This window comes from Bos javanicus, chromosome 7 (assembly GCF_032452875.1).
Source record: "Bos javanicus breed banteng chromosome 7, ARS-OSU_banteng_1.0, whole genome shotgun sequence".
Lineage (NCBI taxonomy): Eukaryota > Metazoa > Chordata > Mammalia > Artiodactyla > Bovidae > Bos > Bos javanicus.
Genome location: NC_083874.1, coordinates 530,330 through 547,953, shown reverse-complemented (window position 1 = coordinate 547,953; position 17,624 = coordinate 530,330). Strand labels below are relative to the sequence as shown.

At 54.0% G+C, this 17,624-nt stretch overlaps 1 protein-coding gene across 4 annotated transcripts in view; it reads right to left on the bottom strand.

Moving 5' to 3' along the window:
- Positions 1-433: 433 nt before the first annotated feature.
- FLT4 (fms related receptor tyrosine kinase 4) overlaps positions 434-17,624 on the bottom strand; it is a 41,358-nt gene continuing 24,167 nt past the window's right edge. For 3 of the 4 annotated variants that reach the window (XM_061421255.1, XM_061421256.1, XM_061421258.1), the window contains exons 14-30: positions 17,343-17,489; positions 17,113-17,244; positions 16,831-16,937; positions 16,418-16,553; positions 15,840-15,944; positions 15,177-15,290; positions 14,921-15,009; positions 14,650-14,800; positions 13,977-14,071; positions 13,482-13,604; positions 12,133-12,244; positions 10,871-10,970; positions 10,406-10,511; positions 9,658-9,806; positions 8,508-8,628; positions 7,332-7,417; positions 434-2,329 (exon numbers count right to left, since the gene is read on the bottom strand). In XM_061421255.1, the coding sequence (XP_061277239.1) occupies positions 2,137-2,329; positions 7,332-7,417; positions 8,508-8,628; positions 9,658-9,806; positions 10,406-10,511; positions 10,871-10,970; positions 12,133-12,244; positions 13,482-13,604; positions 13,977-14,071; positions 14,650-14,800; positions 14,921-15,009; positions 15,177-15,290; positions 15,840-15,944; positions 16,418-16,553; positions 16,831-16,937; positions 17,113-17,244; positions 17,343-17,489 (2,066 nt within the window). In that variant the 3' untranslated portion in view covers positions 434-2,136. The remainder of the gene's footprint in view (positions 2,330-7,331; positions 7,418-8,507; positions 8,629-9,657; positions 9,807-10,405; positions 10,512-10,870; positions 10,971-12,132; positions 12,245-13,481; positions 13,605-13,976; positions 14,072-14,649; positions 14,801-14,920; positions 15,010-15,176; positions 15,291-15,839; positions 15,945-16,417; positions 16,554-16,830; positions 16,938-17,112; positions 17,245-17,342; positions 17,490-17,624) is intronic. The other variant, XM_061421257.1, reaches the window with a different exon arrangement.

Below are 17,624 nucleotides of genomic sequence, written 5' to 3'. Positions count from 1 at the left end.
AATATTCATTGGAAGGACTGATGCTGAAGCTGAAGTTTCAGTACTTTGGCCACCTGATGTGAAGAACTGACTGATTGGAGAAGACCTTGATGCTGGGAAAGACTGAGGGCAAGAGAAGTGGGTAACGGAGGATGAGACAGTTGGATGGCATCACTGACTCAATGGACATGAGTTTGAGCAAACTCTGGAGATACTGAAGGACAGGGAAGCCTGGCGTGCTGTAGTTCACAGGGTGGCCAAGAGTCAGACACAACTGAGTGACTGAACAATAACAACCTTTGGGCAGAGAAAGGGGGCATGAGTTACCTCTACTGCCGTTTCCTTTGCATGGCCTGTCCAATGGGCTTGTAGGGCTGATGATCAGGTGGGAGGAAGGCTAGAATAAAATCTTAATAGAGATCTGGAATTTAGCTGAGAATCTATTCACTGTAACTCAAGACTGGCATCAAATTTATTATTATCTTTTGTTAAATACTTTATCTTTTTGGAGCATATGTTCTGCAAGGGGTAGGGGGAGGTTTTCTTCTCAATACATTTTTGTGTGTGCAGTTATGTGACAGGAGCATAGGTGGACACATGTCGGGAGGGGTCTTGGGCCTGGGCCACTGCACGGAAGTCCTTGAGATGCTTCTCTGATTGAAACACCCTCTGGACCTCAACCAGGTAAACCTGAGACCCAGGTCTTACAAGCAGGTGATATCAGGGGAGAAGGACACCTGGGGACAGTTAGGGTTACAGCCACACTTACATTCAATGTATCTTAAAGGAACAATATACAACGTGGTTGGAGTGGGGGGGGGGCGGTGGTTCCTGCCGGGCACGCCCCTGCTCGCTGCACGGCCGCCTGTCCTGCAAGCGTCTCATGGTGGGGAGCGGGGTGTCAACCTCCGTGATACTAACTGGGATGAGGGTCTTTCTCCTGGGGTGTGGGTGGCCAGGCAGTGCGGAATGGTCCAGCCTCCAGAGGGCCCTCCACTGTTCTGTGGCAGCAGAGGCTTGACCTGCCAGACCACTGATGTCAGGTACAGATCAGGGGGCAGGAGACAGGGGCCTCCATGGGGGTGTAGGGGCATCTGTGGATTGCCTCCTGGTATACAGTAATACTGGTGGGTCCTCTGGGCCAGCCCCAAAGCCTTTCTTGAAGGAACCCATAGTATTTGCCTCTCATAAGGATGTTCACAGCTTGGGTGGCACCTTGGGTAGCAGATCCAGGCCCCAGAGGGAAGAACCAGGTGGCTTTCCAATGGGCAGCTCTAGACCATCAGATGACTCTTCCAATTCTGGACCAGGCAGGTACGGCTGGGGGCCTTCTCCAGAAAGAAGTGGTAGCCACAGTGGGGTCTTTTATGACAGCAGTTGACTGGGTGTCAGAGGCAAGAATTTTCCAGATTCAGAAACACCTTTCCTGGGTTCCCTTCAGACTGAAGTTTTTAAAAGTAAATTCTTCACAGCAGCTCAAATAGCCTCTGAAATTCTAATAAAAAAAAAAAAAGTTGAATAGTTCTCAGCACTCAGGAGAAGAAGGCTGCTGTAACTGGTTTGGAACTGCAGAGATGGCTACTCTGAGCTGCTTGGTCAGGCTCAGGAAAGGAGACTTCCATTCCTCTCCACTCAAATTTCTCATTTGTTGCTTTGAGTTGGAAATATGGCACCTTGTCTGAGCCTTGGAAAGGCAAATGAAGAAAGCCATTCCCACAGGAAGGGGCAGTATTTGGGGCAGGGCTGGGAGACCACAGTTCGACCTGGACTATTATGTTATTCTCATATTTCTCATCAGAAGTCAGGGATCACACCATCTACCATGCTGAGAGAGGCACCCAAAGAGATATTATTTCCTATGAGAGTGCTCAGCCCAGAGCTGGCCCCTGTGGATGTTGAACTAAGTGGAACCTGAATCTGAAGGGGAGGAGGGCCCCAGAGATCTGCAGGGTGTCCTGGGCAGGCATGGTGATGGAATTGAAGGGAACGCTGGAACCTGGGTTTTACTCTTCCTAGCTAAGGAGGAAGAAATGTCTCCTGGCCCAAACTAGATGAGATAAGCTTCCAGCCTGGGTCTCTAGCCCTCTGTTCACTGGCCAGGCGTGACCCCCACCCACTGTAGAGCCCAGGGTCCAGGGTGGCTTGTCCGAAGCTGCTTTAGTAGCTGCTGTCTGTGAAGAAGGGCGATCGGGCGGCTGGGGTGCTGGCGCTCTCCTCCGGGGGCCCTGCCAGCTCCCCATACTCGCTGTTGTAGAACACCTGGCCCCGGGGCCCCGGGTCGGGCCACCGCCTCCCTTGGGGGTCGAGGTGTGCCGTGGTCATGCTCACATTCCTGCCTGGTCCTTTACAGCTGCAGACAGAGGAAGGTGACATCAGTCAGAAAAGAGTAACGATCGGAACTGTGTTCAGGTCTGACTGGAATCACCAGAAACAACCAGAGCAACAAGCAAAGCCAATGGAAACACACACACATTTGACTTAAATAGAAAAACAAAGCAATGTGCCTGCTGGCAAACACCAGGACGTTCTTTGTCATGCCTGGGCACGGGACAATGGAGAAAGCCTGACTCCATCCCCCTCAAACCTGCTTCTCTCCCAGTCTTGCTCATCTCTGTAAATGGCACCAACGTTGATTTAATGTCTCAAGCACCCAGGTGTCATCCTTTCCTCCTCCCCTTCCCTCACCCCTCACATCCAGCCCACACGGCAGTCCTGTCCTTTCCGAGCTGAAATGCACGCTCCACCTCTTCTTTAGAGTGAGCTGCCATGACCGCGTGCTCTGTACTGCCCTATCACATCTTTTTTCTCCCACTCATGCCTCCCTATAGGCCAGCCTTCAGAGATCCTTCAAGTTACACCCTTCAACACAACTCATTCACTACAACTCACTCTCTGAATAAAGTCCAAGCTTCTGCCCCAGGCCCAGAAGGTGCTGCAGCTTCCGGTCCCCTCCTGCCTCACCGATGGCCCAGTGATTCCCCCTCCTTAGCATTCATTTTCTTTGAGATTTCTGCAAGGTTGTTTCATTGTTTTTGCTTTGCATGGTGCTATTGAAAAGCCTGATGCTTCAATCTCTCTCTCTCTTTTTTTTGGGGTGACTTGGTGTTTTACCTGGATGTTTATCTCTAGCTGAACTTGATAGTTCAACTGGGATATGTCTCAGAGTTTACTCTTTTTGGACCAGTTTTCCCAGGTACCCTTCTAAAATGTAGATTTGGTCTCCTTTTATTTAAGAGCATTATCTTGAATTACATATTTAAATATTAGTTCTATTTCACTGTTGGCATTTTTCTTCTTCAGAGACACCAGTTGTACATCTGTGGGAGTTTTCTATTTAACTTCTAAAATTTTCACATTCCTTCTGACCCTTTAGACCTCTTGATTTATTCTTGACCTCTTTTCATATCTATCAAATGTGCCCTCCACTGCAAGTCTGATCGTATTTAATTGTCCCTTGGGCACTCTGCTTTTCATTTTTGAGAGGCTTTGTCTTTTATTTCAATTTCGTGCATAAATTTAGTCGGCTCCCATTTGATATTGTTACACTTCGTCCATTTTTATTCTGAATTTTTGAATTTATGATTCATAGTGCAGCTACTTATTTCACTATGAATTTATGCTGCTGTGTTGTATCACAGTTTTTCCATGCTATTTTTGGAGTGTTTATGGCTACTGAAAAGTTTTAATTCTGATTTTCTTTTTTATTCTTATAATAACTGTATGGATAGTGCTCATTTTTTTTTCTGTTCATGCTTATCAGGCTGAGATTACCTTAATGGGTTTGATCTGACTGCAAGGAGATCAAACCAGTCCATCTAAAGGAAATCAGTCCTGAATATTCATTGGAAGGACTGATGCTGAAGCTGAAACTCCAATACTTTGGCCACCTGATGCAAAGAACTGAATCACTGGAAAAGACCCCGATGCTGGGAAAGATTGAAGGCAGGAGGAGAAGGGGATGGCAGAAGATGAGATGGTTGGATGACTTCACCAACTTGATGGACATGAGTTTGAACAATCTCCAGGAGTTGGTGATGGACGGGAAGCCTGGCGTGCTGCAGTCCATGGGGTTGCAAAGATTCGGACACGACTGAGTGACTGAACTGAACTGAACTACCCTATGGCAGGAGGGCCAGGAATGTAGGTGTCTCCGTAGCTTTCTTCATTCAGGAGTACTGTAACACCATAACCCCTTGAATCCAACTGCATCCCTCTCTCCAAAGGCTCCATTCACGTCCCATGCTGTATCACCAGTGGGGACTTGCCAGTCACTTAAGAGGGAGTGCTGGACGCCTCCCCAGCTGCTGCTGTGCAGCCGCACTGACCAACCACAAGCCCAGGGCTTGCAGATCTCCCTTTCACCTAGAGTTGGATGAACTGCCATGTCACAGGGAATGGGATATGGCATCCTAAGTGCCACTGAAAGGACTGGGTGAGTCACCTTGAAGTGAGGATGAGTTAACTTTCCACAGGATGAGTACTAACCAGTGGTTAACAGAAGATAGGAAAGAACTGAGGAGATAAACTCCTTCCTTCTCCCTGACAGATGCTTTCAAGGCACGTTCCATCCCACCTCTACATCTGTTTGGGGAATGTTCCATTTGCCAAGTGACCAGCTACACCTCTTTGTGGCTCATCACAATGTGTTTCTAAGGGAACCTGGGAAGAGAATAATGTCCTCTGTTGCTTCCATCATGATGTGCAGTTTCTGTAATGAAGAGACCCTTGGGTGTGTAACTGTCTTTTCAACTCTTAATATAACCTTGCTTCTATAAGACTCTTCTCCAACTCTCCTCTTCCTTCCCCACGAGGCACCTGAGAGGCACGCTCCCCTCCTGCTCACTGTCCTTTCAGAAGCAGAGCCTTCCTAAGGCCACTGTCCTAGTGCTCACACTCTGGAATCTCCTCAGTCTGCATGGCCATGGTCCCAAGGACCTGGAAGGTCCCCTCTCAGGGGGCAGTTCCCAGATGGCTCTCCCCAGCCAGGCTGTGGGCATGGCTCTGCTGGTTCTGCTGCTGAGTTCTCTACTCACACACAACTGGAGTCTCTCCCTTGCTTATGTCACAGTCACGGACTCTGAGAGGTCTTGTTTCATGTGCTGATTTTAGAAAGATGTGTGGAGACTGGAATTTAAGTACTTAACATCCTCAGCTCATCCTCTTACTGAAATACTTTTTGGGGAGATTAAAAAAAAGTTTGGTAAAGAAAAATTAGCCAGAAACTATTTTTGTTGAATAAATAAAAAGCATTAATTTTTCAAAACTCAGTTACTCATAGAGGTTACCTGACAGAATCAATGAAAACAAAGAAGGAGGCCAAGATGCATGCTAGAGGTTCAGCAGTCATCTGCAAGCACGCGACCCCACAAACCTGCGTGTTCACAGTGCTGCACGCATGCCTTTGCGGGCTGCTGGGAAGGTAACAGATATTTGGCTAAGTTGCAGAGATCTTAATGATACCTGCCAGAAAGGTGAAGAATGACCTCAACTATCCTACTGTGATACAAACTAACACCTGTGGTCTCGGGTAAACTATTCAATGATAACACCTATTGATTCAAAAACAGCCTAGGCAGAAGACAAGTGGAACTACACCAGATGCCCCAAAAGGGGTCCCTGAAAGACACAGGTGTCACACAAGGATCTGGAAACAGCAAAAAAGAGCACTGTTTTATATTAATATAATATTTTAGGTTCTATCATTTAAACAGCTATGAGCAAGTCAATTACTAAAGTAAATAAGCAGCAGCACAGATGGATACGGGGCACATGAAAAGATGTTCAATATCACTAACCATGGGAGAAATGAAAATAAAAACTACAGTGAGATATCACTTCACTCTGGTCAAAATGGCCATCACCAAAAAACCCACAAACAATAAATGCTGGAGAGGGTGTGGAGAGAAGGGAGCCCTTCTTCAATGTTGCTGGGAATGTAAATTGATATAGTCACTACGGAGAACAGTATGGAGGTTCCTTAAAAAACGAAAAATAGAGCTACCACATGGCCCTGCTATCCCAACTCCTGGGCATATATCCAGAGAAAAACATGATCCGAAAGGATGCATGCATCTCAGTATCCATTGCAGCACTGTTTACAATAGCCAAGACATGGAAGCAACCTAAATGTCCATCGACAGAGGAATGGATAACGATGTGGTACATATATACATCGGAATATTACTCAGCCATGAAAAATAACGAAATAATGCCACTTGGAGCAACATGGATGGGCCTAGACACTGTCATACATACTGAATGAAGTGAGTCAGACAGAGAAGGACAAAGATCATATGACATCCCTTACATGTGGGTGCAATCCAAAAAGATGATACAAAACAGAAAGAGACTCACAGTCTTAAAGAGTGAACTTACAGTTGCTGAGGGAAAAGATGGGCAGAGGGGATATCTAGGGAGTCTGGGATGGACATGTATACACTGCTATATTTAAAAAGGCAACCTACAAGGATGTACGTATAGCACATGGAGCGCTGCTCAATGTTATGTGGCAGCCTAGATGGGAGGGGAGTTTGGGGGAGAATGGACACGTGTGTATTTATGGCTGAGTCCCTTCACTGTTCACTTGAAACTATCACAACATTGTTAACCCGCTGTACCCCAATACAAATAAAAAGTTAAAAGACTGCATGCAAAAAGACACTAATCTTCATTTATGGTTCTATATGCAACAGAGTATCTTAGGCCATTGCCCAGACCCATCTTTAATGTGCAGTTTCCACTGGATTTTAAGAGATGCTGTGTGAAAAAAGAATTGTGTGCTTCTCTATGAAGTTGAAAAAATGGATCAAAAGTTTAAAAAAAAATGCACACATTTAACTATTTAATGTATACCCTTAAAAGTTTAAATATTCAGATCTATTTTTAAAGAGTGGAGATATCTTCTTGGAAAATGGAGGTCATTGTTTATGGAGCTCACCCCCTATGCAAGCACGCTGGAAGATTTCTCTGTAACTGTATTCTCATCAAAAAAGTACAACAGCCAGTTCTAGGTCACATGATCTGTGGCCTCCCCTGGCTGGGTGAAGGGTGTTACATCCATTGGACACAGCCAATGTTTCTTGGATTCACAAAGAGGTTATTGTCTAGTATCTGTCAAAGGGGAGGGAGGTTTGGGGACCAGCACCAGGGTGCTGGGTCAGGACAGTGACGAGGGGTGGGGCTTATGGGAAGGCTGGTGGACAAAATCCTCAAGTCCCAGTGTGGTCTGCCTTGAACACACAAAAAGGTAATTTGGAGACATGAAAAGTTTCAGGTAAGAGAGTGAGAGGCACATGCAGGCCTGGCCTCCCTGCACTGGGCCCTGGCCAGGAGGGGGCCTCCAGAAGCCCTACCTGAGCCTGCTCTCTTCTCTGTGCCTGCTCTCCAGCTGCTCAAACTCCTCGGAGGCCAGCACCATCCCACTGTCCGTCTGGCTGTCCTGCGCAGAGAGATCATGCCAAGGTTGTGGGTGGGCCCTAGGAAGGCCCGTCTGTAGGCAGCTGCCCCTCAGACCTGCCCCTCTGCTGCCTGGACACTCATCCTGCATGTGGGAAACAGGCCTCCGTTCCATCCAGAGGCTGTTGGTCAGGGTTACACACCCCTGCCACAGAGGGAGGAACTGTGACTGGTGGGGCCACACCCTATGATTCAAGAGGGTGGCAAGACTGGGACGCCCCTTTTGGGAGATACACAAGGCAGCCATACACCTGCTCAGGACACAGCAGAGCAGGAGCACCGGGAGAAACAGGGGAAGTCTAGAAAGAACCTGACAGCTCACAGTACAGAAAAAGGATCCTCAGATGCGTCCAAGGATTGGCAGGGCTATGTCACAATCAGTGTGACTTGGAGTGGTCTTGATTTCTGTGGAGGGGGACTGAACCGCACTCTCATCAAAGATGGGAGGCCCTCCCCCTATGCCTTTATCTGACCCTGGGGATGGGAGGTTGGGTCTGCATGGCGCTGGTTCAGGACACCCATTGCAGCCCCTGTACCCAGCCCCACCCTGGGCCTGTACTCACTCCAGCCCCATCTGGATGGAGGCTAGAAGGCTGTGCTTTTACACAACGGTCAGATTGCCTCCAGCCTCACTGAGCTGTAAGAGGTCTCCTCTGCTTGACCGCATCTGAGAACATGAGTGGTCTTCCCGTGCCTCTTACCCTAGACTTCTTGTCTAGTGACACCATCTTCTCCTCTCCAGTCACGGGGCCCGATGGCCACCCAAGGAGGGCCCTGACTCGAGTCAATCCCAGGAGAACCATCTAGAAGGAGGAGCTGACTTTCCACTGGGTTTCTACTGGGGTTTCTACCTTGCTAGGAGAAAGAGGCTGGGTGCTGGGGCGGGTGGGGGGAGGCCCTGGGTGAGTGAGGAGGGCTCAGGTGAAAGGAGCAGAGACATGGTGGCACTGGGCTCCCTGTGCTGAGCTGGCTTCTGCCATGAGCCTCAGGACTTCCTGACGTCCAGCTCCCTGTGGAAGGAGTCCAGCGGCCCTGACCTGGGGCGGGGGCACAGGCCCACTCACCCCACTTACCACTATGGCCTTGTAGGTAGTTGGGGTCATGGGAAATTCCTCAAACGTTTTCATCCTGGAGGAACCCTGGGTTTGCGTTCCTCTGGCAAGGCATCCCGGAAAGGACACACAGTTATAATATCTGTGGGGAGGAAACGGCAAGTGCTGAGAAGTGCCGTCCAGCACCCCTCCTGAACGCTCTCTCCACCTTTCCTTCTGCACCCCTCTCCTCTCGGGAAGGACCCCAGGGGCTGGTCTAGACGGCTCCCCAGGCCCCCGAGTCTTGCCTCTGCTCCCAGGCAAGACGAGCGAACCTCCCTGAGGCCACTGCTGGGGAGGATGTGGGAAGTGAGCAGCAGAGGGCACCTGGCCTGGGTGTGATGTGGAGCTGGAGAGAGGCTGGGGGAGGACTTCCCTCCAGGACAGGCCACCCTATGCAGGACAGGCAGTACTGATGTCACAAGCCCCTGCCTGGCCTGCACGTGTGTACGTGTGTGTGCACATTCGAGTGCCTACGGCGGGGCTGGTGGAAGGAACCTGGCAAAAACCAGCTGGGTGTTCCTGTTCCCCAGGCTCAGCCTTGCTCTCTGCTGGGGAAGATGGCGTGGAGAGTCCCGAGCTCTTCTCTCAGCAACACCAACGCGAATGTGGATGTACGACCTTCTTGGAATGTAAATATTCACTAGCCTCTGACCCCAAACTCTGGATACTTAGGCTCCATTCTAAATCCTGAATAAGGTTAGTGAGTGACCAGCCCCACCCTTGGGGTCCCTGGGAACTCGCCCCTCTCCCCGCCTGCTCCGTTTTATTTCCTTACAGGGTGGAGCTGGCCAGGCCGTGGTGCCTGAGAGCGGCGCTCCCTTGAAATTGATGGTGGAGGGCCTTTCAGGGCCTAGGAGTGTGGGCAAGCGGAGGAAGCCAGAGGGAAGAACTGAGGGGCGTGGAGAAAAGCAAAGTTCAGAGGCCACATGGGCTTGCAAGGACTTGAGACTGACCACACCCACCAGGGCATCAGCGATGCTGTCACTTAGCTCTTTGAGTTGATAAACAATGGCCTCTTAAGTCCTTCTCCTTCACTTTTCCTTGATGACTGATGACTTACTTGTCCAAACTGCTTTCCCCTTGCCTGGGGGACCCTTGGATCTGAAGGCGGGGTGGGGGAGGGGCTGACCTGGCGGCCAGGCTGTGCTGGTGCAGGCTCAGCGGGCTGTCCTCTGTGTCAGCATCCGTCTCTGTGGTGTGCATGGCCGTGGTGGATGCCTGCAAGAAGCTGCCTTCCTCCGAGCTCTGAGAACCACAAGGAGCCACGCAGTCATCTTCCTGGCAGGAATGGCACAAAAAGCCAGGGTCAGAGGCTCCTTGGCCCCACTTCGCCCCTACTCCTGCACTCAGGACTTCCAGAGTTCCTGATCCTTCAAGTGCTATTCTCAAGGGCTCCAAGGGCTAAAGGAGCTGGGCAAGTTCTCCCCACAGCCCTTCCAGGTGCCCCATCTAAGGAGGAGGCAGGCATAATAACAGCATCCTCGTTTCAGAGCCTGGCTGTCCCACAGCCTTGAACATCGGTACTTCCCACCCTCACCTTGGGGGAGCACTGGCCCCCAAGTGCCCATCTCAAGTCCCTGAGACTGGGGCAGCAGGCAGCTCCCTGCTTCCTCCTCCAGGTCTCAGGGCTGCCCTGAGCCAGCCCTGAGCTTGGGGAGGGAGATACAAGTCAGAGGTGGGTGCAGGGGGCAGAGGGGCAAAGAGGGAGGGAGAAGAACATGCCACTCTTCTGCCAGGAGGTGGGGGCTCCTTGCTGGCTCCCTGAGGATCAGCCTGGGGCTCTTCGTGGGAAAGTTGGGCTCTGACCATCCATGTGATGGTCCCTGGCTTGAGGGCCAGAGGTTGCTGCAGCAGGACAGGGAGAGTCGGGGCCTCACCTGCTGGGCCCTGCCCTGAAGCAGGTTCCCCAGGATCTCCACCAGATCTGAGAATGCAGGCCTCTCTTTGGGGTCTCCCGCCCAGCAGCTCAGCATGATGCGGCGTCTGTGGGTATAGCTGGATGCTGGACGGCAGTCTGAGTGCACCCTGCACCTGAGCCCAGCAGACCCAAGTCTCCCACCTCCCGCCGATCCCTCACACCTGCTCTGCCTGCCTCCCTCCCCCGGGCTTAGGCAGGCCGTCCCTCCTACCTGCAAGGAGGAGAGTTGTCAGCAGACCCATGGTGGAGTGAGAGACGGTGTCTGCAGGCCTCCAGCCCGGCTTCTGTGCCTGAACTCCCTCCCACCTCCCACCCCTGCTGGCAAGCCCCCTTTCCCAAGCCTGCACACAACCCCCCTTATCTTTTCCTGGTGCTCACCCACCCCTACGGCCCCTCAGTGCCAGCGGCTTCCCGAGAGACTCACATGGCAGGAGTGGCTAGCTCCGGGGCCCGCATCCGGGTGCCCTCTTTCAGCCGCTGGCAGAACTCCTCATTGATCTGCACCCCAGGGTATGGGGAGGCCCCTGATGGTAGAACAGGATGGGGGCTGGGTGGGGAGCAGGCTACCGCTGTTCAGCTCAGGTCCGACCCACTTCTGCCCCGGCCCCTTATGGCAGGGAGCTCACCCTGCTGCCCCCCTCCCCTCGGACGAGTTCTTTGTTTGTTTAAGAGGATGGTGGCACCCGCTTGTGAGAACTGCTATGAGCATCAGAGCTTTCACAGGCACACTGGCGGAAATGCTTCCCACCCTGGGACCGTCAGGGTCAGTAGAGCTTTGCTGAGCCAGTTGAGTGGCCCTGTCACAGTGAGCCCTCTTCAGAGAAGCCTTCTCCAGTTCTTCCTTAAGTCCTGTGGGCTCTACCAGCAAAAAGGACCTAGCTCCTGCAAGCCATACAGTAGTGGAAAGGCCCTTTTAAGACAAGAGTCCCTCCCTCAAACCCTGCACGGCTCCCAGTAGACTTAAATCCCAGGCCCTCACCCCAGAGGGCCTGCAGGGGCTGCCTGGACCACCAGTACAAGCTTTTGCGGCATCTGCCAATGCTGACTGCTTACACCCTGCTCAGCTCCCAACACAAGGACCACGGCCCTGACCAACCCTGCACCCTGGACTGCTGTTGTGCAGGCCCTCTTGCCTCCAGCCCACCCATCGTCGTTAGCCTGCCCGTCCTGGCCCCTCTGGCTCACACCCAGCACTGTCCTTCCTGTGCTCCCCGTGCGCTTTTATCTTTACTAACAGTACTGGTCATGGTTGCCATTCAGCCTTTTCACTTTTCTACTTGTTTCCCGCCTCACTCCCACCCTGGTTGGGGCCCCTCATCTTGGATCCAGTGAGGCCCGGTTTACTATGTGAGGCGTTAGCAGCTGTGGTCATCAAGGGAGCAGCTGGTCTCCTTCCAGATGCTCCCCAGACCCACGAAGCCAGGAGCAGTGTCCCCAATGGCTTGTGAGGAAGGGGCTCGGCCAGGGAGGGAGGGGTCTGGGGAACTCCTACGGCCTTTCCCTCTGTGACAGGTAACGAGCCCAGGAGCTGCTGGGTGAACACGGGGTTCTGCCGTGGGCACAGCCTGGACATGAGGGGGGACCCAGGGGGCCCTCCAAACAACTGTCTCAGAATGAGCGGGACTGCTCGGCCCAGGTGTGCATCTCTGCTGAGCTTGCCCTGCCCTGCCCCCTGCCTGTACTCACCCAGGGAGAAAATCTCCCAGAGCAGGACCCCAAAGGACCACACGTCGCTCTGCGTGGTGTACACCTTGTCGAAGATGCTCTCAGGGGCCATCCACTTCAGGGGCAGCCGGGCCTGTGGGATGGACGTGTGTCCCAATGGGGAAGGGAAGAATGGAGAGAGGCCAAACCCAGGGGCATCCCTCCCCTGCCCCTCTTCTCCCCAAGAAAGGCTCTTTGGTCAGGACCACCCTGTGTGTATTCAGATGGCTCCTGCAATTGGCTCTGTCCCTGCCGCCTCCCCCAACTCCATTCCAGAGGTGCCTGGTGACTTCTTTGAAGGCTTCTTCCCTGCTACTCTTCTGGGCAGACATCCAGTCCCTCTCTTCCCCTGTGCTCTCCCAGAGAAAACTTGTAGCCTGTCTCCAGCTCCAGACCCTCTGGCCCAGTATATTGAGGGATGCTGTATCCCTGCACACCCTCACCAGCTCCACCTCTATGCATTCACTTGGTCCCCACACTGGAAACCTGGCATCACTCCTGACCCCTCCTCTGGTGGCTCCTAATGTGACTTCCCTCCTATGGCTTCGACCTGGGAGCCTTGAGGACCATGGGCCTTCCTGACTTGCCTCTGCCTCCACCCTAGCACCCCCCACCCCTCTCTTGTTATAGCTTGTAGAGGGAGTTTCTGGACAGCTGACTGTTATCTCCACAGTCCCCACACACCTGAGAGTTAGAATAAAGGACAGAAGCCTGCACGGTGGGCCTCTCATTGTCTGTTGTTTAGTCGCCAAGTCGTGTCCGACTCTTGCAACCCCATGGACTGTAGCCCACCAGGCTCCTCTGTCCATGGAATTTCCCAAGCAAGAATATGGGAGTGGGTTGCCATTCCCTTCTCCATAGCCTGGACCCAATTTGCCTGTCAACCTCCCTCTAAGCCTCTTCCTTCATCCCCTGGGGTAAAACCCTAAACAAATGTAGATGCTCAGATGCCTGCTTGGCTACCTCTGAGCACCACCAAGGAGACACAAGCTGCCGCTAGCACCCAGGTATTTTTCTCTGACTGTGCTACACTAGGTGCGTCCACCTCGAGGACAGACGCCACGTAGGCTCTACCTCTGTATGGCCGGCCCCTACTGAGCAGGTGTGTGGAGTCAGTGCCCACCTAGTGGACCAAGAAGGCCAGACACAAGCTCCATTCGGAGCACTGGGGCCCTTGTTTGCCAGCTCCTGTCTCCACTCACCTGCTCCAGGTGCCTCAGCAGGGTCTCCAGGATCCCTGTGGGTGCAGACCTTCCAGGTCGATGGCAGTGAGTCCCCCACCCTGCTCCGTGGCCCACAGCCCCCAGCCCCGCTCTGTGGCCTGTACTCACACTGCCCTTGCGCACATAGTCAGGGTCCTTGTAGATGTCCCGGGCCAGGCCAAAGTCACAGATCTTCACCACGTCACTTTCTGACAGCAAGATGTTTCGAGCGGCCAGGTCCCTGTGGATACACTAGGGGGGTGAAGAGGAGCAGTGAGGCGATCAGAGCAGGCCCCTGTGGCCACACCCCCACCTAGAGCTCCAGGATGCCCTGCGTGAGTCCCGCTCTCTTGAGGATAGATTTCTGTGTGCCCCATAACTTGCCATGGAGAGAGCTGGTGGCACTGTGCAGACAGCGAAGAAGGCTGTGCAGTAGGACAGACTGGCTCTATACCTAGCTCTGCCTCTGACTAGCGGAATATCTTGGGAGTTCGGTTCTACCCTTTGGACTCAGTCTACAGCTCTGCAAAGTGGGAGAGATGTGCCTTGACTACGGCTTCACCGTGGGGTAAGCTGGTGAGTTTTGGCCTTTCTCCCCTTTGAAGAGACTGCTGGGGCAGTCACCTTTCGAGAGGCCAGGAACTCCATCCCTCGGGCCACCTGGAAGCTGTAGCAGACAAGGTCTTCCATGGTCAGCGGGCTCAGCCACAGGTCCTTGGCTGCACAAAGAAGTGAGGCTGGCTAGGAGGGTCCTCAGCTGTGACTCCCACTTTCCACCCAGCCCCAAAGGGAGCACTTACGTGTTCACTGAACCTGGCTGTGTCCCTCCTAGCCAGGCTTAACAAGCCTGCTGGCCCACTCTCCTGCCCCTCAGCTTCCCTTCTCTCTGTGGTATCCACTAACTACTCCTAGAGCAGTGAGTACTGTTGCCACACTAAACCTCTGCCTCTGCTACTTCTGCCTGGACCGCTCCCCACCATGTTTGCAGGGTAAACTCTTATTTATCTAGAAGACGACCAAATCAAACATCAGAAGTCTCACACCCCCAGGAGGTTGACCACGTTCAGGTGGTTACCCGTGTGGATTAGGATTTTGAGCTCCGACATTAGGGCGCACGGCTCGCTGGCTATGGCGCCCTCTGGCGGGAACATGGGGGCTTTGCTTCCTGAGGTGGCCTAAGGCAGAGTGCATTTCATACGCTCCCATGTTAAGTCCCTCCAGGAGGGCCCCAGGTTGGCTTATCCCAGGGTGCTGGAGCATGCCAGCCGTTTCGGGCAAGGGGAAGCCAGACTCTTACCTTCTTGGACTGGAGCGGCCCGCCCTGCCCCGCCCTTGCCCGTTAAGAGCCTTGTGAGGAGGGCCATGTCGCAGTTCCCTGGCCTCCTCTGGTCAGCCTTGGCGTCCTCCACCATGGAGCAGAAGCGCCTTCTCTGTTCAGCAGACTTCTCCTGCGATGCACAAAGCAGGTCGGAGCGGGAGGAGGCTCGCCATCTACTGGAAAGGCACTTTCCGCCCTCCCCACCCGGCTCACCAGCAGAGGCCTGGCCCTCGGTGGGGCGCCCACCTACCGCGCAGGGATTGAAGGCCTCTCGCTTGGTGCGCAAGAAGTTGGAGAGATTGCCATACTTGCAAAACTCCACGATCACCATGAGAGGGCCTGGAGCAGGGCAGGAGGGTGCGCTGGAGGGCAAGCACCATAGCCACGGCCCCGCCCCCAAGCCCTCCTGTGTCCCGCCTACTCCCGGCCCAGCTGGCCCTTCACACCCACAAAGATAAGGGCACCTTGGGGCTTCGCCCTCCCCGCAGGGCGCCCTAGTTCTTTACCATTGGGCTTGGTGCAAGCCCCCAGGAGGTTGACCACGTTGAGGTGGTTACCAATGTGGATTAGGATTTTGAGCTCCGACATCAGGGCGCGATGCTCGCTGGCTGTGGCGCCCTCTGGAAGCAACATGGGGGCTTTGCTTGGTTCCCGGCTCCACCTGGCCCCTGACCCAGGCCCTGAATATCCCTTTGTGCTGGCCACTAGCTCAGATGGTAAAGAATTCCCCTACAATGCAGGAGACACAGGAGTCCCAGGTTTGATCCCCGGGTCTGGAAGACCCCCTGGAGGAGGAAATGGCAACCCATTCCAGTATTCTTGCCTGGAGAATTCCATGGACAGAGGAGCCTGGTGGGGTACAGTTCATGAAGTAGCAAAGAGTTGGACACAACTGAGCGACTACTTTCACTTTCAGCTGAGCTGAGGCCTGGCCAGCTCTCTTACTGGTGGGGGTGCAGCAAATACCACCTCCCTCTCTGAGGCAAAAGGTTTAGGTGGGACTGATAAGTATTACTCAGAGGTGAGCTCCAGGCCATGGATTCCCTATATAACCTCTGGTAAGAATCTGTTCTGAACCTGTTTCCCCTCTGGCACCACAGACCCACCAGCCCACCCAGAGTTGCTGATCCTCACCAGCTCAGCCACCCCTTCTACCCATGACCCCACACCTTTCAGCATTTTCACAGCCACAGTGTCACAGCTGCTGCCCTTGTTGATGCCAAAGGCTGAGGCTTCCACCACCTTCCCAAAGGCCCCGTGGCCGAGGACTCTGCCTGTGGGCGCAGGGAGCCGGTTCCAGGTGAGCTGTATGGGGGTGTGGGTGGAGAGGACTGGGCAGAAGGGACAACCCCTGTGGAGGGCCAGGAAGGAAGGCCCAGGAGGGGGAGGAAAGTCAGGAGCCCCCCTGCCAAACAGGAAGTGCATGGGGAGCAGGGTGGGGAGAGAGGGAGGAGAGAGACTGACAGGAAGGCCTGCATCCTCTCCCAGCAGGTGTGACAGGCCCACCCTGCTCAGAGCAGCAGGAAGTGACCTCGGGGGGCCTGGGAATTGAGAGCCCCTATAATAGTTCTGGGGATGCGTGCCTAGATGGACAGGTCAGGCCAGGTGGGGGCCAGGTGGGACTTTCTGGCATGAGTTCTGAGAATAGAGGGATTGCAGGGCTCCAGCCTGTCTGACCCCAGAGCAGCTGAAGCAGTGTCTGCCCAGCAGGACTGGGTGGGTGAAGCAGGCTGGGAGCGGGTCTCACCGAGGTGCAGCCGTTCCCGGGGGAACTCCCATTGACTAGCATCGTAGGACAGGTATTCACACTGCTCCTCCAAAGGCACCTCCCCGGGGTCCATGATGATGGACAAGTAGCCAGTCTTGATGTCTGCATGGGTTGGCTGGGAGGTGGGGATGGGGACAGCTCACTGACTTGGCCATACCATCCTGGCTTTGGTAAAACTGTGCTCAGGACAGATGGCCTCTCCTTAGGGACTTCTGATACAGGAGGGGACAGATGGACAACCTCTTGTCCGCTAAGAGTGAAGCATGGAGGGGTCTGGGGGGCCTCCCAGGATACAAGGCTTCCAGGTGAGCCAGGGTGAACCATATTCCTTAACTTAAGGGCTGGGCAGGGTGGAGAGAGCCCATGAGCAGCTAGGGACGAGGAGTGCTTACCCTCCTCATGTTACAGAAGATGAGGAGAAGGAGGACCCAGAAAAAGACAGCGATGACTCCGGTGCCAACAAGGATCACGATCTCCATGCTGCCTTTATCCTCAGAGCCTGAGTGGGCAGAAAGAGGGGGGTGGCTACTGTGCACATATTGTGATGGGGGAGAGGGTGTACCCTTCCGGCGGCAGCCCTTCTGGTGGGCACAACTGGCAGTGAGGTGGCCGTGAGGAGACGGCATCGAGTGCGGGAAGAAGGTGGGCTCGGGGGCGCGAGGGGGAGGCGGGACCTTCCACAGCCACGCTGGCAGAGGAGTTGACGCAGCCCTTGGCGTTGCACACACTGCACAGATAGTGGCCCGCGTCCTCCTCGCGCACGCGCTGGATGCTCAGCCTCTGGTTCGAGTCCGCCAGGTCGATTCCTGCAGCGAGGGCGGTGGACGTTTGAGTTCAAGTAGGTCTGGGGCTTTGGCCTCAAGAGCTTCCGGACCCCGCCCTCCACCTATATCCATCCCCCTACCGGACTCTTCTTCCAGCAGCCTCTCATCTTTGTACCACACGATGCTGGGTACGTGCGTCCCAGCCACTGGGCACCGCATCTCCAAGGAATCGCTCACGTTCACCAGGAGGTCGCTTAGGTTCTGTGTGAGCCGTGGGGCTTCTAGGGCTGGGGGCGGGGGTCGAGAGAGAGCTGAGTGGAGCTGCAGAAAGCAGGAGGGCACTCCAGGAAAGGGCCCTCCAGTGCTAGGAGCTCTCCAAGCTGAAGGGTCAGGATTTGAGCTCGGGGTGGGCAGGGCTGTGC